This window comes from Ornithodoros turicata, chromosome 1 (genome assembly GCF_037126465.1).
Source record: "Ornithodoros turicata isolate Travis chromosome 1, ASM3712646v1, whole genome shotgun sequence".
NCBI lineage: Eukaryota > Metazoa > Arthropoda > Arachnida > Ixodida > Argasidae > Ornithodoros > Ornithodoros turicata.
In genome coordinates, this window is record NC_088201.1 from 78,806,807 (window position 1) to 78,831,844 (window position 25,038).

The 25,038-nt window shown below is 45.3% G+C and overlaps 2 protein-coding genes across 5 annotated transcripts in view; one reads left to right on the forward strand and one right to left on the reverse strand.

Moving 5' to 3' along the window:
• The window catches only part of LOC135377495 (N-acetylated-alpha-linked acidic dipeptidase 2-like), a 134,087-nt gene extending 133,656 nt beyond the window's left edge, over nt 1–431 (reverse strand). The window contains exon 1 of the mRNA XM_064609941.1: nt 245–431. Coding sequence (XP_064466011.1) covers nt 245–352 — 108 coding nt within the window. The 5' untranslated portion in view covers nt 353–431. The remainder of the gene's footprint in view (nt 1–244) is intronic.
• Nucleotides 432–7,341: 6,910 nt separating this feature from the next.
• The window catches only part of LOC135401329 (uncharacterized), a 71,198-nt gene continuing 53,501 nt past the window's right edge, over nt 7,342–25,038 (forward strand). For all 4 annotated transcript variants that reach the window (XM_064633673.1, XM_064633681.1, XM_064633690.1 and 1 more), the window contains exons 1-5: nt 7,342–7,532; nt 19,467–19,493; nt 21,060–21,202; nt 23,635–23,703; nt 23,763–23,881. In XM_064633673.1, coding sequence (XP_064489743.1) covers nt 7,358–7,532; nt 19,467–19,493; nt 21,060–21,202; nt 23,635–23,703; nt 23,763–23,881 — 533 coding nt within the window. In that variant the 5' untranslated portion in view covers nt 7,342–7,357. The remainder of the gene's footprint in view (nt 7,533–19,466; nt 19,494–21,059; nt 21,203–23,634; nt 23,704–23,762; nt 23,882–25,038) is intronic.

The following is a 25,038-nucleotide window of genomic DNA, read 5'->3' on the forward strand; positions in this document are numbered from 1 at the left end:
TGTTGTAAAGTTGTGCACGATGTAACATTGGGCTACGGTAAGGACATTGTGAGGCCGAACTTACTGGTTGTGCAAACGCACCCCATAAAGCTTGGCGAAGCTTAGTTCACGATATAAGCACTCCAAATTCGCACAGCGTTAACAGAGGTGTAAAAGCTTGTGTGAAACTGCAATTACATCTAGCGCCTACTAAGAAACTTACGCTCGACAGACCATAGGGTAATATGCGAAGCGAACACGATACCTGGAAGGGCGCATAGGCAGCTGAGGTCGGCACGATAGAAACCGTGGCCCGCTTAACTTTCGGGGCTTCTTGATCAATGGAGGGACTCCTCCATTGCTGACGGGACATCTTCCTCCTCGAAGAGTTAAGAATGTGAATGCTCACCGCAATCAACAACCTTCCGCGTGCCACCTTCTTCTTCTTCCATCTCAGACGCTGGTCGTTATCCACCAAGGGAGATTGACATGTGACGCGTGGACGCTTCAAACTTTTTAATGCGTTAGCATTATGAGTGTCAAAGTGGAAAAAGCTGTATGTGTGTGTGTATGTGTGTGTGTGATGGTGAAGCATCATCGAGGCAGCAGTATAAGTGGACATGTAAAGGGTTATAAGTGGATGAACGTAAATGGAGGTAAGTGATTTGAAAGTGAAGTAGTCGAATGTGATTAAGAGTAAGAGGTAAGAGTAACTGAATGTAATTAGAGGTAATTAAAACAAGAAAGTTGAGTTTAAACGTAATGAATGTAAGATATATGTAATTAAGAGACATATTAAAGGAACTTAGAGATTACCGAAGGTAACCGCAGGTCACCGTGAGTAATTAAGTGTAACTAAAGGTAGTTAACGTGAATTAAAGGGGAATTGAGAATAATTAAAGTGCGGTAAACGTAACTCAACGGAATTAAATGGAATTCAAGGTTACCTCATGAAACCGGCGGTTGCCTTGGGTAATTAAAGGGTAATTACATGGTAATTGAAAGTAATTGAGGCTAACTAAAGGCTAATTGAATGGACTTCCATGCAGTAATTGAAAGTGTCGAACGGGAACTCAAATATAGACCAAAGGTGGACAACCAGAAGTCCGGTTAGAGCGCAAGTCGAGTAGGACCGGAAGTGGAGTCAAGTATAGATGGGAAGTGCGCAACCGGATGTCGGAATTAGTCCAGAAGTGGACAACCGGACTTTGGGTTAGTGAAGTATGAACCTGAAAAACGCATTTCTCTCGCGTTTACCATTAAAGGGACTGTCGCATCCGGAACCGCGCTTACGAATCCAATACCCATGTGTTCGGTACACTACCACCGGGCTATTTACCAAATTTTCTCCTTCCAAAACTGCCGGGGTGATGAGGAATCGAATTTAAAAGATCCGGTTTCGTTTTGATCCTCGAAAGCGCCAGCGCCAACAACATCGCGTGACGCAAGGTGGAATCTGGCTAATCCGCTGTGGAGGACGCTGTCGTCTGCCGCCAAGTCTGGGGCTGCTTTGTTTTTTCCTGCACGTCGCCCGTATTCACATGTGGCACTTTCTAGTGACGTGGATACTCTTTGTGAATCGGGAGAATCTCTACGCTTGCATCCTTGGCGTGAGATGTCGTTTGGAAACCGACGCAGCGTTCCTGACTCCAGGAAAGCTTCCTTCGAAAACCTCGATGTTTGATTTCGCACGCCTAGAGTACAGCTACAGCCAGACCCCAGACGAAGCCAAAGTTGGAAGCAGCTACATCACTAGCGGCTATCCAGATGAAGCAAGGAGTGTTCATGCTGTCCGTGTATGCTCCTGGCATTTCACCGATAATGTGTACCTGTATGAGAACATCATGCAAGTGCAACTTGAGCAACAAGAGCGAAATTCATTAAAGGGGCCGTAAACAGGTGGAGAAGGTGCACATTTTTTTGTGTTATATTATTGGAACTTATGCAGTGAAAACTCCTTGCAATTATTAACGCTCAAAAACAAAAGGCGCTTGCGTACGGATGAAATATTCACTGCACTCTTTCGCATTTTAGCTCCGCCCCGCGCTCTAACTTTACGTCATTTTGACGTAGCGCTTTCCCCACCAATTACGATTTAGTGTTCCACGTATGTTTTTATTTCAAATGCGGAAGCGGACTAGATGAACGTGAATCCTCTTCTATTCAAAATCTAAACAGTTACAGCCTCAAACTGAGAAAGAAATGCGTTTAATTTAGGTATCATATGCGCACTACGTTTTCTGGGCAGTAGCACGCAGCACACCACGAGCGCGAATTAATATCCGGGACTACAGTTCCGGAATCTTAGGTAGGTGCGCGATGGAACATCTTCGTCATCTTCGAATGGTTCCGACAACTGGGCTGCCGTACTTTGGTTTGAGCCACGTTGCATCGCGTCACCAGCTCGCGTGGTACAGTGGATAGCGTGCTGGCCATGTCACGTCGTGACTGCGAGGAACTCGGGTTCGAATCGCGTCATGTGATAGCAGCCCAGGTGTTGACGTTTGCACCAGCCGGCGATGCTGAAGATGTCATGACGTTGAATTTCGTAACCACGGAGCGCAAAACGTCGTTTCACAGAAACAAACTGAGCGCTCCGACTCACAGCTGATAACGAAGTATGTTTATTGGCTGGTAATTTGAAACGTCATGTGTGCATCTCGGCCCCCCGATTGGACGGCAAAACGCTACGTAGCCATGTGACGTATGCGTTGTGGAGAGAGGCTCGATGGTTACTCATCTTTGAAAGGAGTTATACGGGTCAATGAGCTGGCACGAGCCGAACGAAATGTATATTTGGGTATTATGAGCTGCATTCTTTCATGGGGTATCATTATTTCAGAAATGTTTGGTTGCCTGTTTACGGCCCCTTTAAGTGTGTGCCACTGCTACATGGTAGTGCGCTGGCGTTATGTTTCCCTACTCGGGTATTCATATGCTACTTCATCACGTCTGTCACATCTTACTCTCACTTACGAATGGACGCGGGAAAACGCGATAACAATATCCAGCAAACAATAGTGCTGCACTAGTGATGTGCAACTTGGATTGACACAAAAAAGGAACAAATTGAAACCTGACGCCGTTCCGACAGTGTTCCACGAAAAAACCGAGACAGCAACTTCGACAGTAAGTCACAATGTCTATGTAGTTTCCCAATCGGATCTGTCACTCTTGCGCGTGAGTAACTTAGCAGCAAAAGACGAAATCGGTACAACGTAAGGTATCCCCTAACCTATGATTAATAACTAGATAAATAAAATACAATAAACAAGTAAAAGAACATGATGTCATTCATATGAATGTCATTGGCTTTTCTCATTGTCGGACGCGTTATCATGAAACTTTCCCTGTTACTGAAGATGTGACTTTTGTGGAACGGGGTAGACATGATTGGTTTTCATGTGTATTACAGCTGCAGGCAGCTCGAAGGGTCAAGCGCAAGTGGTACGTATATTACGTAAATACATATAATGTGTTTACAATTTTTGGACACAGAACAATTCGCACACTATGAACCCCGATCACTAAAAGGAAGAACTCAGTCTGTTTGTGTGCTGGTGTTAGAAACAGGCACTATATACAAGCAGTACCTCTGTCCGTAACATAAGCGCGATAAACCACTTCCAGTTTCCTTTTATCTCGCTGTTTGTGAACTGTTTGTGTGCTGTAGGGCGGCAGTTTTTGCGATTGTCGTAGCCAACTTGAGGTGCACTTTTGACGTTCTGTGTTATAGAAGGATCAGGTGCTGCTGATCGAAGTCCCATCCATCCATGAAACGGCATCAAACAATGTACATGTGTGCACGGCAATTTTGCTGAGAGACCTGGTTTTTATACTAATGCCTTTACGACGCCTCTGACAAATTAGGATCTTCCTGAACAGTGCTTTCTTCATCCAAGTCCAAGAAGTAAAGAGAATGACTTCATGGCTTCTACTGACATCTCACAGCTACATGCCAAGAGAGAGAGAGAAAAAAAAACACCCGAGGCTGATGACAACAACGTTATTGTGAGATGATGAATGATGCTGATACAGCGTTGAGATTAAGCCCTTGTTTCCTTTTTTGCAGTGCTATACATTACTGCTGGTTAAATGTAAAATGATGCACCTACCTCCAGACATTAAAGGGGCTACCAGAGATGTAGTGTCAATTCAACAGAAAAGCTGCATGTTCTACGAGGCACTGTCACATAAGCATTGGCCAAATTCGCTGTCCTGTGAGCTTTGATAAGATATGCCGTAGATAGTAAGATGCCTCTTACTGTAAACGGGAGGTGCATTATTGGAGTAGTGGGGTCTGAGGCATGGGGGTCATTTCAGGATGTACTAACCCTCACAAACTTTTACACTTGGTTGTGCCCAGAGATCGATCCAGATCCCCCCCCCCCCCAACACCCCGAGTTTTTTTCCTGTGTACTCCTGTTATAATGAAACCGCCCAGAAATGTAAGGAACACAGAATTCTAGATTTTCATTGCAATTGAAGTACTTACGAAACTGTTTTTTTTTGTGTGTGTGTCTCCGCTTCAGATCCCAAGGGACATTACCAGTGTGGTGCACGCTGATAACTGTCTGTGCATAGCAAATAATAAATATATGTGCATGAAGAGTTGGATGTGGACTTGTGCAATGGCTCTTGAATGGAAAACACTCAGTCAACACAAAGATTTATTCACATTTGCGTAACTTATTTCCTGACATTATAATAATTATTATAATGCAGAGACAAGAGGTAATGCTCTGCCAAGAATCTCTGAAGTTACAGTCTTGAAAGCTGTTTTCAAAACAGTGGTGCTAAAAAAATTGGATCAATGGCAGGTATCAAAATTTGTTTTGCTGTATCAAGGCAGAACAATCTTCCGTGGGAATGACAAATTGTGGACATTCCCAGACAGATGTATCACTTTCTATGATAATGAGGTGTAACTGTACCATTAGTGGGTTATGAAACGTTACCTGATATTATTTGACGTGTTATATCCCTCACATGGTATAATACTGCCAACGATAAGAAGCATTACACTACCATTAAAAGTATAACTGTCACTTATGGCCAGGTAGTCTATTGCTCCTGCCTATTTTTTTGCACTTCTCGGGATTACTGTGGTAACACAGATTCTGTTTCACACTTCTCAGTTGGAAACTACGCATATCTATTATGCTGTAGGTGTGAACAGGAAATGAGGCACACTAAAGATGATAGTCCTGATAGGACCGGGATGGAAAAACGTTGGGGAATCATGCGGACGACACACCCAGGTATCTGTCGTGTGTTTCTCGGTCCAAGAAATCTCGAAACTCAACTTGTAAACACACAATAAGCAGTGAACCTGACAAGCTGTAAAAAGAAAGGACACTTTCCTAAACACGTAGCACAGTAACTTCCTGACAATCATTCTAATTCTAACTCGGCCCTTGAGTTGCACAGTTGGTTAGAGCCTTCGTAACTTCGTGTGTGCAAACAACGACGACAACTACGAAAATAAGCATTGCTCAACGTGCCTATCTATCGTGGGTACCGTAGGCGAAGACTGTGATCGTCGCTGCAATACTGCGGTGGATACACCACCAGAAGTTCTGGCCGAAGACACAGAGCTGGGAACAAAGTGCGATGCGTGCTTGCACTGTACTTCGCCGTCATTGCACAACCTGCCACTTCACGAGCACTGCAGCATATAGGTACTCATCCGGTTCCTGGGGAGCACAGACGCTGCACAAACACTTGGATTGTTTCCTGCGTCGTAGTGAATGTCACGCGATTAAGTACTGAGCACTCCGATCATGAACGTACCTAAAGCAGTGGTCCTGAAGCTCGTTCTGTTGCGCTAACGCAGCTGCGGCACGTACATCACCAGTGACTTGCAGAAGAAGCGGATCCGTCGAATATGGGCCGTCATCAGACATGTATATTCGTCACGGGAGCTATTACTAAAGGCATTTGAACGGCACGATTCGCCACTTCCGCGTTCCGAGTCCGCCATCTCCGTATGTGCCTTCGCCTTCGTCTCCCTGACCTTGCTCATGCAAGCTGCAAGCCGCGGGGACTCCTCTGGCTCGCCGCGTTCTTATTGGTCAGATTCCTTGTGACGTTGCTAAAGATTCTCAGCAGGGAGTTCCGCTTGACGCCCGCATCCGTCGTCTGCTGTAGCGCCGCTTACACACGAATTATGCAAAAAGTGTTCCGTCGATCGGAATGGGACTTTCGGAGTTATGGTCAGTGAAGGACGGGGAATCTCATTTCACTGTGGTTTCGGATTCGATCTGTGGTCGATGTGACTGTCCTTTTAAATCGCCACTGAATTTTTGCTTGTCTTCATCCGTACTTGCACCACAAAATTTGTAACAAAGGTTTTCGAGGCGATGGCACCTTGCCGTCACTCCCAGCCGTTAATATTTCTTTGTGGGTTAGTAACGTGAACGGCTTCTTAATTCCCAGCTTATTTATTAAAGCATGACTGGGGAGCATGATATGCAAAGCCGCATTTAATACTGACAATATACACGAGGTCTATCTAGCTTACTCATAACTTACATACTTGTATGGGTACCAGGTGGCTAAACCGATAATGAACAGAATGTTAAAATAACTAATTTGAAGGTAGCCAACCACACACGCACGTCCAACGCTTACTAACCAGGGTGCACGTCCCAGTGTTACGAAGTAGGAAGCGGTCGCCTATACGTAAACTGTTCACTGTACAAACATGAACTGTACAAACCATTGAGCAATCAGGACAGAGGAGTACATCAAGAATAGCACTAATAGCCCATCGTAGTCGATGGACTAATTGACGTGCAGGGCTACACTTATATCAATGCACAGATTATCAGTTCTGGCGCACCTCTGTAAATGAAGGTGAAAGGCGAAAACATCCCCTATAGAGGAACTCGAAGGAGACGGAGATTTGTCCAACAGGTCTCCGTAGGTGCTTGAATAAACACACAAGCGACTAATGACGAAGATGAAATATTGAATAAAGGCAACGCTACATACTGCGTAGTTACTCCTAGTATCCCTACTCATTTTACGTAGTCCATTTCACCCTTACCATATATACTTGCTCGTGGTGGTGGTGGAGGTAGTGCTGAAAGAGCTCGCAGTAGGAGGCCGTACAGAGGTGGTCAACGTCACAACTAACGCTCTGTGGGAATGTGTGTGCCGACATCTACGGGAACCGTGCCGATATATGTCTGACAGCGTCTGAGGAATACCTGCTCATAGGCTATACATTCTACGTTAATTCCGTACAGCCCTCGCCAATCTGCCTTTGTGGATCACTGCCACCGCTTTGTGAGGAAGAAGAACGAGGAGTAGAAGGATTCGATGATGGAGGCTGAAGAAGAGGAAGAAGAAGGATTGCATCGAGTCGACAAACATGTCCTCAACGCCTGCTCGCGATACGACGATCTTAACCATAATTTTCCTTTTCGCAGTTGTGGGAGCTGTCCTTGTGTACTATTTCATTGGAGGACATTCAGGCGCCGTCAAAGGCAAAGAAAACAACACGGAACCAGAAGGAGGAAAAACTCGCAGTTGTCCTTGTCCTGAAAGTGAGTGAGTTACTTCGTTATTGACGAGATTGCCACACGACTGAGAACGCAACTAATACCCAAAACGCACTGTCACAGACAAGCTGGATCAGTCTGCAATCCTGGTCGGCGCAATCCTGCTGGGCACGCCGCACCGTCCGCACTTCACGTTCGTGATCTTCGTTTTCATTTGCAGCCGTCAGGTGGACGCTTTGCACAATACTTCCAGAAGTTTCAAATTAAAAGAAAACACTGGTCCAGGATGTCTACTTGAAAGAAATTCACATTAATACAAATGAGATTTCATCTGTTTCGGCGTTTGTCGATGTTGTTTTCTTCGTGCGAATCTATCTTGCCAACCCGGAACCGGCAGTGCGAGTAGCGAGAAGACGGAGGAGTGAAAGGAAGCCACTGCGCATGCGCCAACCCTCCTCGAAGTGTGTAATCGTGTTCGCGAACGGGGGCACGTGGCTGCGTTGTTGATCTATGTCGCCGAGACTCGCTTTGCCCGCACCTGATAACGATCACAATCGTTGCCTAATCACGATTTTACGCGATGTGGATCCTGTATCAGTGCGTTTTGGGTATAAGAGCAGATGATCACGGCATAACAGGATCAAGGTCTACCAGGATTCAGAATGGTACTATTCAGTCTCCTGGATGACCGAAAACATGGGGGCGCTCGTCATTTTAGATGAATGTAGATCCGAAGGCAGATTTCCAACCTTTATAAATTGGTGATTTATGATTACTTAAAAATTTGTGGTTAAAAGAGCTATGAGGAATGATTTAACGTTCTCATCCGGTGCCACAATGCAAAATATTTCGCTGTGTGGTGTGCTGTCACTGGGCAATGACATTTAAAGAAACAGTTTGAGAAAGCAACTACGAATGGTCAACACGATCCTCGCGTGATGTAGCGGTGTCCCCGCGCCTTTCTTCTTCGTTTCTTCTTAGCTCACGCGCTGCTTATACCGGCTTGAGGTGCGCCGGACCACGTAACGAGTCACATGACAGGGAAATATGCTACGTCATGATTTACCCTCTTCCTTCACTCATTCCCCCATTGCGCATGCCAAGGGTGGATAATTTTTGTAAGGTGTGCGGAACAGAGGCCTCGCTTGATCTCTGCAGGTTACTTACGTCCGTGGTTCATTCGCAGGAGCTCACTTTATTAGTTGCTGTACACGCTAGAACACCCAAAAGAAGAAAAAAAAAAGAAAATAATGGGCCACCTATGTCCTCTTTACAAGTGAGATACTACGTGGAAGTGAACGAGGGTGACGTACCGAGTCGAGAAATGTAAGAATTGCGAAAAAATGCAGACCCTAAAGTTTTATATTTACATTTGCGCGATGCACTGCAAACCAGAGCGCCGCCCTTGCTAAGCCTAGCGGGGAGGAATATCGCCAGTTTTGAAAGGTAGGGAAGCGTTGGATTAGAATAGCTTAAGTTACTTCAGCCAGATCTGTTCAGGTTAGGTTTCTTTAGAGCCTTGTTGGGCGACCACGTACTCCCTCTAGGCCTATGGTTCCCAACAATTTTTGCTCCATGCACCCCTTTTGCCATTCGTCAAAGAGTTATCCCCTTTATTAACTACAGAGCAATACACACACGCAAACTGGAGAAATTTGAGGTATTTTAGTGCTGCTTCGGAGTTTCTTGTGGTGAGCGCCCTCACAGCGCTAGAAAGCCTCTTGAGTACCTTGTGCACATGGAGCCATGGCATACCGTCGAGGTGTTTCTGGGGAGCGAGATGTCCGACGAATCATACACTACGCAGAGTGCGCGTAAGGGCAGATTGAAGGCGGATGTCACCGGTGTCATTCCGCCCATGGCATTCCCGAATTCCTCTCCAGGGGGGAACACTCCACCGGTTGAGAACTCCTGCGGTGCCGGCATCACACTGTGCCGCCAGGTGCCATCCCTTCCTGCATACACATGGCCGATCATCTTGAAGGATCCGGCGACGATATTCAATTTTGATATGCTTCATACGACTATCGAAGTTCTTCCTTGTTTCATATTATTTATCATTTTATCTTGTTTCCAGGAAAACCACTTGTTCTTTTGTGTTTTTCTCTTAGCAAAAACCTGTAGGTCGCTATACCGAACCACATCCTAGAGAACCAATTCCTTTATCTGCAAGAAGACTTATATCCGGCATTTTGATATTATTCACAGATTTTTTAAATAAAACCGTGAGAGCTATCTGGATGCGGTTTTTACGGTCGGCCGCGCGGCTAGGCGCTGTTTTTACAGCTTAATTCGAGATAGCAGAGTTGGAGCAATTCATTATTTAAATACACTTTCTCACAAACTTGAAAAAAAAAAACTAGTATGCCAAAACAAAAGATACACGTATAATAAAGAAAGCGTAACACACACGAACATCGAATGTCCAGCGACACATATAAAAATTCATCATGGATGGAAACCCTGAGACACGGAGGAAAGGACGACACGTACACACACAAGTTGTCGGAGAACTCCCAGTCCTTGTGTGTGTACGTACCGTCTTTTTCTCCGCGTCTTAGGGTTTCCCTCAACGATGATATTTCACCACCTAGCCTGCGCCTTGTGTCTTCTCCATGTAACATGAAAATTCACAGTGGCGTGCTGCCAAACGCGAACGAAATGCGATAGCATTGCGGTAGATGGACGACGATCTCTGCGCTCTGACCGTACATGACTTGCGTGTGGCGCAACGGCGAACCCAACCGTGGGTTTCCATGGGCCTCGTCCAGAAACACGGCAAATGCATTCGCTTCTCGTTGAACTTACTGTACTGTTTGGTGCGCATTTCCGAACATATGGGCGAGCGTAATGGCGGCACGATTTGTCGCACGCCGCTCACGTTCCTGATTTTCAGTTACGCCGCTGCATCTACCGCAGCAGCATCTCCGGGACATCTGCAAACTCTATACTTGCTCGAATGCTCCGCAACACACCGCCTACGCTGTAACTCGCAAGGTTTGTGTTGTCACACGACGGCGTCATGTGAGAGTACGATGGCACGGCCGAATACAGTCCGTCGTGCCACTGGCCAAAAGCATCCGCTCGTTGGTGGTAGCGTAGGCCGTGTGGAAGATTAGGATGTGGTGGGTTCGACTCCTACCACTGGCTATGCTTTTCCTGGGTTTTCGGGCAGACCCTGCGGAAGAATGTCGGCACAGCTTCCGCCCGAGCCTGCACAGGACGCCCACCAACCGCCGTGTCCCCAACTCCTTCCTGCTGTCCTCTCTCCATCTGTCCACGCCTGTACTTCACTCATACCCACGGCTGCTCGCTTCGTGGCGCTAACACGGAATCAAAAAGAAGCGAGCATAAGCGCTTTACGGAAATTTTACGATAAAGGAAGCTGTGAAATCCACGATCACCATCGTGATGTCAGCCACTTCAAAGGAATCAGGTGCTTGGTGTATTATATTGTCGGAACTGTCACCGTGAAGACCTTCGAATCTGCAAAATATCTCTTCTAAACCTTCTAGTCCTTCCAAATTGCACTACTGAACCGGCGCCGCGATAATGAGACGAACGAGGGGGAGCAGTGTGATGCGACGCGGATCATCATTATTAGTGTATGATTTCTTACATTATCATTTCATCGTCGTCATCTTATATCTTTTTATCTTTTGTATCGTCTGTTTTTTTACAAGGATCCACCATGTTCACTAAGGAGACAATAACAGGAGGGACAGTCTGATACCGGCACAGCCTAAGCCTTAGGATTCTACAGTACCCACCTGGAGAAACCTAGCTTGACCTAACGCGACTGAGACAACCTAACCTTGCCCGGTGCTCCTGTACCCGTCAGGCTACGGCGGCACCAGTCCCCGTTAGGCTTAGCGATGCCATCATAGAAATCATAGAGTGAGGCTGGAACAAAAGCTGGGGGGGAGATAGAGTAATGTGAGTTCACCACGGTCCCTCAATAATCTTTCTGGTCACGAAACTCCGCCAGTTCGCCTAGGGCGCCTCGACGACGCGTGGCGGCGCATCGGTTGTTCGGGGGAAGACTTTCGTGCCCGCGGGTGCCTGCGCGTATCGTTTGCATAGCGTTTCTGCTGATGTTTGGAGGTGTACACTTCTTCTTTTTTTCGCTTGCATTTGGCTAGCGTAATCAGAGGTCCTTTTCTAAATATCCCTGAAGTTTACTGCAATCTTTCCACTCTGTTCGTATGTAAGAATGATCTACACAGATCAGGGAGACTGATTCGAGTGCGTAATATTTCGTGACGGCTATGTTCTTCACGGAAGGGGAGCCATAACTTGACCAGAAGTGAATGAAGGTATTTTTGCTTTGTCTACGAAACAGCGATGACTTTGCATAAAAATAAACACAATGCATTCGGTCTTTGCCTTATTGGAGATGTAGTGCAATGAACGTGATTTGTTGAGCTCCTTCAAGTTGATTTCTGTGTGACATGTGTTGCATCAAACACTCCAAACCGTAAAAGTTTCAAGGGTAGATCTTTGAACATGATGTCAATACAATAAGATTTTTAAGGGTACAACTTGGCGGGAAAAGATCTAATGCCAAGTCGGCTTACTAAACGCCCGTTTACATACATACCCGTTTACATACTCGTTTTTGCTGAATCGGAAGCGGGGAGAAGGAGGGTCTATTCATTTTCATTTGTCCTTTGTGATCTCGAATGCGTTAAAAGCTTCTGCGGAGCATAAACTCTAGAGCTTCTTCATGGCCGTGTAGTGTGCTTAAAAATATACCGTTTCCTTGTCTTGATCATTAATTTGAAGCGAAAGGCTGACTCAAGAAATTTTGCATTCTGCAAATTCTGCATTTCGCTCTACTTGTCTCTTTCCAGTTCTTATTCATTTGTGACCAGAGATCACAACGTTGTTCTCGTCAATAAATCTTTTGGCCAATCCTAAAATTTTCTTCCGAGCTATGAGAGGAGTGGCCGCTCCCAAATAAAACTTCATTCCATCATTTTAAATAGTCTGTTCATCGGAACGTCCTGCAACTGATCTGACTGATATGCTGAGGCCATCTACAACGCGATGATAGTTTCACCCCTGAATTTAACACATGAATCTTGTCAGTCAATTTCTGTGGTTGGAAAGCGCTATTATGCCACACTTCAGTAAGCGGAAATTCCATGAACCATGTTGCAATCTCATTACTCATTACAGCTGGCTGACCAGTTAATCCAAACCGCAGAAACAGTATAGAAAGGCTTGAAGTACTCTTCAGAAAGATTATCATAAGATGATCATATGCATTATCTTTAAAGGGAACGAGCTAGAGCTATTGCTGCCTTGTGTGGAGCTCCGCACCACATCGAAAAACAACTTGTTTATTTATTCACCGAAAAGACTGAGCCATGCGATTTATAGCATGCGTATCCCCCGGCTCTCATACCGGCAGAGACGTCGTTCACATTATTAAAATACATAATTTCTATAAGTACTTCTTCTGACGTCTTATCTGTCTGCGCCGAAACAGAATCACCTCGTAATTTTATCTCTGTCCAAGTTACAACAAACTGCTACGAGGAAAATAAGAAAATCACGCGTTTGGAAAGTTTCACCCTCACGCATAACTTCGGAAAGCGTCATTACTTCACAATACATCACTAGTTTGCGTAATTTTGTAACAAAATGCATTAATATTTATTTATTTATATGTTGCTCGATCATCATTGAGAGCCATGAGTGAGAGCAAAATTAAAATTTTCCGTGTCAGAAAAAGGCACCAACGAAAGTTGCAATCTACGCAGAAAATCTGCAAAGTTCTATTCACTGAACTGAAAGTGCCGGCTCAATTCATGAACCGAGTCGATAATTAATTATTTCCACTCTGAATACGAAACAAAGTTTAAAAAGCAGTCGATCAAATCTTCCCGGCAAAACAGGGAGCTTTATGGAAACCTCTTCTGCTCCACGAGGGTGTCTCCCCCCGAAAACACGCGATCGCCCCACGCGGGAGCAATTGTCCCTAAGTGCCCTTCTCTATTATATTCAAGCGGAGTTTCCTGACCAGAAAGAGTATTGAGGGACCGTGGGGATAACGGAGACCTTGTAAAGAGGCGGTACCTCCTCCCAGTGTCGAAGCACGGGAGCCAACATGACCGATAGGACCACGACCTTTCAATGCGTGAACGCCAGTCCACATCGGCATTCTCAATTCAATCCAGGTCGTGTTTTTTTTTTTTTTTTCGTGGGCCCTGTGTGCAAAGTGGTTTGTTTTGTCAGCTATCATCATGTGAGTTCGGATCGCTTCCTACACCGTAAAGAAAGGGCATTTTACTCTATAAAACTTATGCTGCAACATGACTGAACTGCGCACGGATATTGTAGGAGATACCGTTTTCAACATGTTAGCTCTACCGTATCTATGATGACGGATCACTTGTTGGGATGCCCCTCTTCGCAGTCTTGGTTTCTAGTCATTATTAGAGCTACGACATAATGAGGCAAGCCGGCAAACAGGGGCACCACAACAAATGAGTGGCCAACGGCGTAGCACCCATTCACTTCAAGAGACCTAGACCGACAACGTGATATCGCCATGACCAGCGTTTGGACTTGTTTTGCTCCTATGTATGCGCGGAATAATATGATGGAAAGGAGCAGAAGGGCGCTGAGAAGCTGGTGCATGCTGCTGGTCTCGAGTATCGTCCTTTCCGCAGCCGAATAAGTTTTTTTTCAGAGAAAACAATAAATGTTGGCCAAGCGGACATTTGTCGCGTGGTAATCACACTACACTGTCTGTACGGGCTTCTACAGCCGTAGAAGCCCGTACGGACCCTTTATTCCCTCTGGGCTGTTGACCCACAATTCGCATGAACCTTTAAACACGTCACACCTAACCCTTTAAATACCATGCAAATGATGAGGACGGTGCCCAGAAGAAGAACAGTCTCTGTTCGAAATATCAGCGGCTCCTCTCCTGAGGCAACTCCCTCCCTACATCTGTACCGGTTCGCTGGATTTCTACCCATCTATGAGAAAAAGTGTTCTTATCGTCCAGATACGACATTATACCGAGAGAGAGAAACTAGCTTTGCATAAAAATTCGCAGTATAATCATTACACATTTCTAATATGCAAATTTCAACGCAGCGATGTAAAACGCAGCACACTGAAGCTAGCTGACTAGGAAAAAAGTGGCTCTGTGAATACCCGACGCAGAAAAACCGGGGCTATGTCACGATTCTTCCCCTTAACCTCTACTGGCACATGCCGACGTGCCTCCGTCAACGATGGGGTCCTGGTCGTTGCCTCAACCCTGTGCCAGTGCAACCTGAGCTGGCTCTGAGCGTGGCCGACTACCGGCGAGCAGTTTCATCACCGCCACTACCAACCATACTTCCACGTACGGAGCAGAAGAGGAAAACGTGCTCGCCGTACAAGCAGTAGCGCAGCGTCAAGAAAGTTGATACCAGAAAGTCACCGGAGGCCGAGAACTGTTATTGGGTGTAACACACTTGATCGACGCGTTGCAGAACAATCTGAACTCTGGGCGGTAGCATACCAGTCGCCACTGTAGCCAGTTCTCCCTATTGCACGGACCCCGCGTTTCCATACACGCTTTCACTACAGCATTACGTCCACCCTCCCTTACCCCCGCCCCGCCAAGACCGTGTCCGAAAAGTGGACGGTCGCCCCGCCTACCATTACGACACCACCACAACACAACGCGCGTTCAATTTACGAACATCAAAGATGAAATATGAAAACAAAGATGAAATATGCCCAGGTGCCAGTGCACGGTCGGAAATGCCATGTCGTCACCTTCAAGAGCCTTCGGTCTCATAATCGGTCCCTGGTGTTTAGTTTCGAAGTCCATCTTCAAAATGAACTCGGACTCAGAACGAGTTCTGAAGTTGAAATCTGACCTATGATATGATGGGCTGTGATGTCAAATGATGAGTAATGGTGTTATGAGCTGTGATGTCAAATGATGGCTAATGATGTGATGGGCCGTGATGTCGAATGATAGGAAATGATGCAGCGGGCTGTGGGAAAGGCTGGACGTGATGTGATACTAAATGAATTTTTCGGGAAATGCTGACCTATGGTTCAAAGTGACTCGCATCATGTTCTCATGGGCCGTGAATCGCAGAGTATCCATGAGTTGCCATATTTCGTGTGGGGTTGGGGGCGTAGCTAGTAGTAGCACGATAGAGAAGACATTACACCTTTTGCTCCTAGAAATAGTAATCGAAATAGGGGAGTGTGTCGCAATAACACATCGCGGAATTTACGCGTGTGTCGACATCCAGACATTGGCTGTAGAGTGCTGGACAAGAGTTCGCAGAACGCGCGAATGGTGTATTCCCTCAACAAGAACAACTTGATTTAAATGATGATGAGTGGGTTATTTCATCGCTCCGTGGGGAGAGCGCCGCTAGAGACAGCAATCCAAAGCACATGATACCGAAACTACCATGGCGTGTTGTAGCCAGCGCACTCGCCCTCCCAGGCTCCGATCTAGGGGGGCGGGGTGCAGGAGTTCGGACCCCCCCCCCCCCCCGTCAATTCTAGACTTGAACATAGGGTTCAGTGGACTAATCGCAGCATGCACGTGGCACTTGTCCACAGTGGACCCCCCCCCCCCCTCGGGAAAATACTAGATCCGCCCCTGGCGTATACTGTCCTGTTCCGTAACTACTGGAAACTTGTCACTCTCCTGTCCTGACTGTCCTGTTCCTGAAGTACTCAAAACCTACCGTACAGTCAGCAACCGCGTGCATCGAGTGTCTGTGGCAAAAACTCATCTTCCTTGCGCAAAAATACTGAAACCGCGAGGTGTCCACTTGGTCCTTCGACAAGCGATGCCTTATCAATCATACTATTCATAATGTTACGTCCAGTCCGACGTCCGGTAGTAATTTGTGGGAAAAGCTTACGTGTCCCTAGGAACAATTGGAGACGGCTTAGGACAACCCTATTGAAAATAATTCCTGAGGTTACCTCAGAGTCTGAGGTCTTGAGGTATTATGGGACATCTGAGGTCTTGAGGATGCCTCAGAGCTTGATGTCCTGGGGTTGCTTCAGACCTTGGGTTGTGGGATTAGGTCAGAGCTTGAGGCCCTGTGGTTACCTCAGCGCCTGAGGTTTCCACAGATTGGACCTAAAGGCATTGACAACACGGAGCTCTCGTAGCACGACTTCGTATTCAAAGACTTTTATTGGTATTGAGGTCATCAGGTTCTAAATATTTTTCAGACACTTTAATTTATCGTTCAGTGTCGCGATTATATTCGTTTTCTTTCTGGTTTCTACGTCTTGCTCCGCTCTGCTCTTGAAGCACTGGAGGTAGGCACCTAGAAATAAAATTCAGTTCAGGTACGATAACAAAACAGCTAATGCAAAATCATACACGAAGTACCGCATAGTGATTACCAAATTGAGTGAGCATGTCTGCATCTACGAAAGTAATATGCTCCCCGCAGTGACAACACTATAAGAGTCCATTACGGTAAATCGCCATACTCAAAAAGCAGACGGTTGTGACCACTGACATACCTAGAGTCTCCAAATAAGCTTAGTAGCTCTATGCATACCAAGAATATGCGTACACGTTTTGAACAAGAAAGAATAACGATAAATGATTGTGAAACTAGAGGGATAAACAGTCTGGCGAGCAGCTCCCTCAGGCACGTTGTCGAATGAAAAGGAACAGAAGGACAGAAATTTGGTGCCGATAGTATACCTTTCAAGATACGTAAACACTCGCGTTATCCTGCGTCTGTTGCGGTTCCGGCTCACGCCTTGATGGTTTCGTGTCCGCTTTCGTTCGCTGGAGGCTTTAGCGATATCCTCAGTGCCTACCAAGTGACATGTAATATATCTGAAATGCATTGCAAGGGATCTGAAAATTAGTTATCACAAAAACTAGAAATTCAAAGTTACATCAACTTCTAAAGTGTCACTTTCCGTTCACAAGATATTCAAGCACAATTTTTCCTTTGAAAGAGGACACACACACACGCACGCACGCACACACATACAGCGAAAACAATTAAAAGAAAAATGTTCTTCACGAACCTTCCAGAAAGAAGCTTCCACGGGTTTTCTCGCTCTCCTTCCGGAAGATAGCGTGCACTGGATATTCCGTGTTCCGATTGAAAACCTATGCCATCGTTGTCTTCCGAAAAAATCCACACGTCGTTGATAGCGAGCAGCAACTCGAATGTCGTCAAGAACCTCACGTATACACACGTCATCATGACACCTTATTAATAAGCGGCACACAGGACGAAGCAAATACGCACGCATGCCATGGAAGCTGGCGCGAAACTGCTCTGAGCAAAGGGATGCGATTCCGAGAACTGCGTAACAAAAGCGGGAACTTAGTGTACGGCCAAAAAAGAGGGAGAAATAGGGATGCGTGGCTCGAGCGCGAGTAAAAACGACACCGACACATGTTGCCGGCGCTGTTCTTTTTCTTTCTTTTTTTTGTTTGTTTGTTTTCAAAACTAAACGAAATGTAATATTTCATCTTTTGTATATTCTTTGCACAACATTTCATTGTGGCGTACTACAACCTGTTTGAAGCTCATAGAAGCAGGAAGTATCGCAATAACTGCTGCTCGCTATTTTATCTATCCATTCTAGCCTCTAATAGAAATTCACGTGTGAATCTACCGTTTACCCTATATTGCACTTATTGTGTTTTCAGATGACTGGTCATGCAAAAATCTGTAATGTATTTTTCACACGAGGAAAGTGATTTCTTTTTGCATATTACCAAAACGCCCAGACTAGGCAGCTATGAAAACAGACGCACTCGGACAGTGTCCGTCTGTTTTCGTAGTTCCCTAGCCTCGGGTTTTAGTAATATAAATTATAATCACCAGTTTCGCTTGCTTTTTAGCAATTGTTTCATTGTGATTTTTGTGTAACGTTCGTATTGGTGTACAAGTTGTGGGCGCTTTGTGCTACCAAAGCTTTAATTGATAACCGAATATAATTGAATTTATGCCTTCCTGACGGTTTATGTGGATGACACTTATGAAATTTCACGTTTTGGAGTTACGGTTTGGTGTAGGCTTAATTAATGTGACCAATTTAATGAGGTAACTTAATTAAATTAAAAGTCACCGAACTAAATTCTACGCCAAAAAAACATTGCGACCCTGACTAATGAAAATGTTCCCCTGAAAAATTCCCACACAAATTGCCAAGGCTGTAAGGTGTACCGAGGTGTGACGCCCTATGTTGAATCTCAAGATTCGCTGATGTAACCGTAGGAGAGCTACGGCCTTCTCTGAGGTCTTGAGGGGGAACTATAAAAGAACCACAGCAAGGTCTAGGGTTCTGAGGTAGAATTTCTTGAGGTTACTTCAAAAGAGCGAAATTGAGGTCTGAGGTCCTGAGGCAGAAACTCAGAATTTCTTGAGGTAACCTTAGAAGAACCACAGCTGGGTCTGAGGTTGTGAGGTAACCTCAGAAGAACCACAGGCAGTTCTGAGGTACCTCAGGCAACCTCAAGATATCCTGAGGTCACCTCAGGATTTCTGGAGTAACCTCAAGAAGTTTTTTTTTTTTTTCAATAGGGAAGCCTTTCAACTATTTTGCAGAGCAGCTCGTTAGGCTGACTGGACGACCCCTGGGGATTCCTCTGTTTTCAACACTAGTACGACTGCGATCGTTTATTGGAGCCAGGGACGGATCTAGAGGGGGGTGTTTCGATGTCCTGACCCCTCCTCAATTTCTGTCTTCACATAACGTTTAATTGACCCTGGATCGCGTGCCCACCATGCTGTCCATGGATGGACCCCCTCCTCAGAAAAGTCCTGGATCCGCCCCTGCGCCCACCCATCTGTACGAGTAGACGAGCTCTTTCCGCTCGCCGTTAGGTTGTCGCGCCGAGGAGAATATACACCGCTCGCTCGTTGCGTAACCTTTTGTCAAGCGCTGTTCAACTTGGCTGCGTAAGACTTTTGTAGTGGTTTACTCATCTGTACTATTTTGTTTCAGAGACCCCAAGGACCGATACTTCAAAAGGTTCGTTTGCGTGTCCCTCCTATATGAGAACCACTTTTACAATACATTCTAGTGTTGCTATGGATGGAAAACGTGTTTCATTTTCCCCCTGAAGGCATAGCATGACACAGTCTATTTGACAAAACAGTTAGAAACGCAAAGCTTTCGCATGTAGTTTTGCATAAAATGTAATGGCGCGATCTAGTGATTGTATTCTCGCACTCTACGTATAGAGGATGTTGCACGAAAGAGTGACCTCTAATTATTAAAAAAATCTACGTGAGACAAAAGTTGGAAACCTTGTGCGCGACACTTGTCAAGATTTTTTCCATGTCTTCTGTGAGTGTATCTCATTAATTAGCCTGCACTCTAAAAACAGAACTTCACCGCATAGCACGTTTCCGCCAACCATTGCCATGAGTTATCGCTTCTGATTCGAAGACAGAGTGAGGCGTACGCCTTTTCGTGTCAGTTATCATATATCCAAATTGACACAAAAAGGCGTACGGGCTCTCTCTCTTCAAATAGGAAGCGATAACCCTATCATCCGTGGCAATGGTTTGTGCACAGCGTGCTATGCGGTGAAGTTCAGTTTTTAGAGTGTAATTAGCTTACCTGAACTCAAAAACTTGCCAAGGTAATAATTTTGCGTTAATTAGAAATCCCATGGTCATAGCACACCATTTCAGTTACAAATACATGATCTTTCACAATGTTTCCACAAACATTTGACACCCGAAAACTCGTAACAACAACCACCGCCGGAAAAACCGTCATCAAGGCGCGCTCTTTGCCAAACCTAAAGTATGGGGAGGAGGATAGGCTCATGGTAGGGGACCGAGAGACACGGAACAAGAAGGACGGACGACTGAGCAAAAGGTTTATTCCTTCTTTCTTGAGGGGGATAGGACAACGCAGAAAACAACACAGAACGTCCGACGTCGGTAATTATCAGTAACTGATGGCTGCGAACAGATAAGCTTGCGAAGACAAAATGCGTGATTGGGCCGGTCTTCGCCCTCCCTTGTGTTGCTGTTTTTCTCATGCCGTTCCCATGCGCAGTGGGTAGTGTCTTTGGGCCTTGCCGATAGTGCCGGCGCTGATGAAAGCCGAAAACACGCATGCAGAGATGGCAAGTTTCGGGTATGAATAATTTGGGAATTGTTAAAGCAACGTGAAATTACGATTGGAATAACATGTTGTAGCCACGGACTTTCTAATTAACGCAAAAAGGCTACCTTTCCTTGGCAAGATTTTGGGTTCAATTAAGATAAATAGCCTAATTAATGAGGTACACTCATTCAAACCGCTTGTTTTGGCGGCAAAAACCTTCAGAAGTGTCATGCAGAAGGTTTACAATTTTTATCTCGCGTAGATTTTTTTTAATAGTTTGGGACACTCTCTCGTGCAACACCCTGTATATCGGTTGCTCGTCCACTTAGCCGGTGTCCGCGTGCTAAGCTCTGGCCTAACGTAAATATGAACAGTAACGAGGATATGAAACAAAGTGATATGACCACATACACATACTTGGAGCCCCCTTAGGTGGTACCCTCCCTTGAACATTTTTCTTTTACCTCTCTTTAGGTGTTTGGGCTGTGAAAGAGAGCAACAACTCTGATATGCACGAATGGAGGCCGTACCAAGTCTATTTTGTGGGAGACGAAAACTACAAGCTGATGCAAGAATCCGGCGAGTTTATTAAGTTTGCTGAGGGTCTGCTAGCACAAGTGAGTTCACAACAGCATTTGAGCTGTTCACCATTTCTACCTGTTCCAATAATTATTGTTTACTGAAGAGTGACTGAAAATTATTTACAGACAATGGCGTTGTAAACGTTATAAATATTGAAAGCGAACATGGAGCTTTGCTGTTAGGAAGCTAGCCTGTCATTTACATGTTACAAACATGCTTGCAAAATGTGATCTATTCAAGGCGTTCTGTTCAGTTTGCTCGATGAGCCTGGGGCTTCCCACTATTTCTTTACATCGCTTTTGTCCTAAATCACGGTGGAGTGTGTACTATCTTTCTTTCTGGTGCTTGGTGGAACCGGAAAACGCCAGCTGAAGGATTGAGCCCGTCTATTTTCCATTGTTAATAGTTCTGATACTTCGCATAAACATTTTCCAAATGCCATATTTTCGTGGTTACCGTCGTCTACGTTCGCCGCATGCTATTTCGCCACAAAATCACAAGGAACGGGACTCGACGTATAATCGCGTAATATTACAGCGACTCTATAGTCAGCGTATGTTTCTTTTGCCTTTCAGTTGTTGCGTGTTACTTCCCACTTAAACAACTGGCCTGCATTGGGCGAGCGTCTGACTAGAAACAATATACAGGATGCTTTATCCGTTAGAGAATTGTTACAAAAGTGCTATAAGAACGGCAGAGATACCGTTTTTGCAGCTGTGTTGTACGGCCAGTCGGACATCCTCGCGAAGTGAGTATGCAACTGCAAGGTGGATAATCACCTACAGCTCATTAGTTAACGTTTTATCTGTGGAACTTTCGGTAAATGCGAGATTGCAGAATGGGAGACTATCCTCGTACAGAGCCATTCCAAAAACTCCCGAAACGAGCGCATGCTGTGACTGATCCATCGCCGAATTTCGCTATGCAAGTGAGCCGAAACCAGCACCTTCGCCGACAGAAGCTTATCTGGGCTGCAAAGCGGTTGAGTATATACCTACTCCAATCGTCTCTGTCGCTCCAATGCCCGTGGCCCTTAGACGCGGTTCGAGCAGTGTGCTCCTTGCGCTGCCGATCGGCGCGGTTCGGGTTCATTTGCAGAGCGAAATTCGGATGTACGCACGTGCGCGTTTCAGGATTATTTAAAAATGGAACGACTTCGAATGAGGAATGCCTCCCGTTCTGCTATCCTACACTTTTGCCTGAAATCCCCTTGTTAAAGAGCTAATCAATGACATTTAGGTAATGTAGTCATTTTGTAGTCGGAAGCTGTTTTCGAGAGGATGTCCGTCCGGCCGCATAACTCAACTGCAATATATACATATATATATATATATATATATATATATATATACTGCCTTCGTAATTTTTTTTATTAAAAATTCTGTGAATGATAAAAAAAAAAGAAACGCCCTGTATGAGTCGTCCAGTGACCTCGTTTCATTTATTTCATTTTAGTACCTCTTTGTTGTTAGAATGAAACATATTACGCCTTACGCCAGAAGAGCAGAAACAACATCAACGAGTACAAAATCTATATCGCGAAGTTTGCATGAATATGAATGGCTTCTTCCCCCAGCGCTCTAAGGTATTGCCATGTTATATCGCTAATGTGTGTTTTCCGTTTCCATGGTAAGCTATTAATAAAGGTCACACTGTGATACGTGAGTGAAGCGACCTTTTAGAAACCAATAGAATGTATTGAATAATTGAAAGGGCTGATTTTCCGGAAGCGAAAGACGTCTGCCTGAATTTACACGAATTCGGTAAGGAAGGGACGAACACGGTCCCAGATATCGCGGCACACTTAGTCACAGGAGGTGCGGGATGCGAAGGTTGTATGATGTGTCTTTGGGTATCACGTGAGGTCGTGTGATGCAGGTGGCAACAGTGGAAAGCACAATACTTCAGGCCTTTCGCAAGATTGTAAATATTCCTAAACGTCTGAACGGGGCGAGTTGCAATCCATTTGCAAGATATAATTCGAAATATTAGCATGCTATATGTTAAGCACTTTCAAACACGGAGAAATAATCGTCTTAAAGTCTGCTCACAATGCGTAGCGACACAGATGTCGCTGTATGTTAGCCGCGAGTACCCAAGCTTGTACAGGATTTTCTGATGTGGTAGCCGTAATGGTACGGCGTGTTTCAAAATTATGACGACGCTAAGAAATGCCCAGCTTCCGAGTTTTCTACGTTTTGTACGTACACTTTTTATGAAAGCGTTTTGTAGCGAATTGATTACGTTTTCTTCTTTAATTCCCTGTTAGCGCCATTGGTTACGTTTGTGGGGTAATTCCCCCACGTTGGCATTCCATTGGTCCTGCAAACTCTACGGAGGCCTTTACATTGTGCCACTCCCTAAACATGGCTCCACTGCGAAATTAGACGGGGAGGAAATCAGCCAGAATTCGATAGCTGATAGTGATATGAAATGCCTCACACGAGATTTCCCTCACATATTCCAGGCAACCATCCGTATGAACAACGTGGCGTTGCAGTGTCCGGCGAAGCTCCTTGTGGTGGGAACGACCGTAGTAAGTAACCTGTTGAGAAATCATTATCGTCGATGTCTCTTACATTTCAAATCTTTCAGTTTACACAAGAACAAGAACAGAAGTACCTGCGGTCAGGTGCTGCAGCGCCCAACCTAACTGGATTTCTCGCCGAAGATGAAATGGCAAGGACGGCGGACATCGTAATCGCTCTTTCCAGGTGAGCTGCAGGGACTAGTAGCAAATACTAGGTTTGCACTGTAACAGCTTCTGAAAATAGCAAGCTCTCTGACTGCATATTTGCAACGCCAGGTAGAACTACTTTTGTGACCGGCGACAAGGAATCACACTTTTTGAACAGCATTTTTAACCTTTTGCTTGCAATTTTTTTTTCTTTGTGGACGTAATATATTTGTCTCTAAGTTTTCCGTGTGCTCAGGAGCGTTGCGATGGGACGTCAGAAGCAGCAAACCGGATAGCTCCCGGAGCAGCGGTTTCCTGGGATTACCACGTGTACTGCACGCAAAATTTAATCACGTATCCTGCATAGCTATAGCTAATTGTATCACTCACATTCGGACTCCCAGGATATATCTCTCCTGCACTATAGAAAATCACTTTTGCCGCATACTCATAAGTGCACGCCGCCTTCCTATAATGACATATGATATAGCAGAAAACAGTGCAGGAAAGCTCACTGCGTATATAAGGGAATAACGTCGTCGCCACGAAGCAATTTTTGTGCCGAGCAGTTTTTTAAATTTCTCGAATTAGTGCGCGTACGCTAGGCCAGTTGCGCACTACTCTCGTGGTGTGCGTGACAGCGTGGCAAAAGCGCATGTGTGTGTGTGCGTGTTTGGCAAAAGGCAATAGCTACAAAATGCAATGCATTCCATGATGAAGCTCAATTGGCTGCAGGTGTGATACATTTGCAGTGGCGACGACAAAATCATACTACACAAAACCTTACGACAGCCGAGAAAAGATGCCCGTGCTCACCCCCTTATCAGATAAAAACTCCTCTCCGAGTTAACAGTCTAATTGAACAGGACGCTCTAGATGGTTTACCGTCAAAAGTGGTGGTAACAATTACATGTTTATTTCTGGCTACACTGTACATTAAATATTGATATTTCAAGCAATGTGTGGTTTGATGGGATGGAGCCACTGCACCTTCGGAATCACTGCTTTGCAACAGGGTGTGGTGCAATAGGCTCATTCTATGACGTGATTGTAACGAGAATGCAGAAGAACGATCTTTGAAGCACGAACATACTAACCAGCTGTAAGCAAGCTTTGTTTTATATGTCATCGTGTAACATTCGTGCAGGTGAAGCTCAGCATTCACAGTCCAGCTGAAGCTGCAAGCAAGCCCAG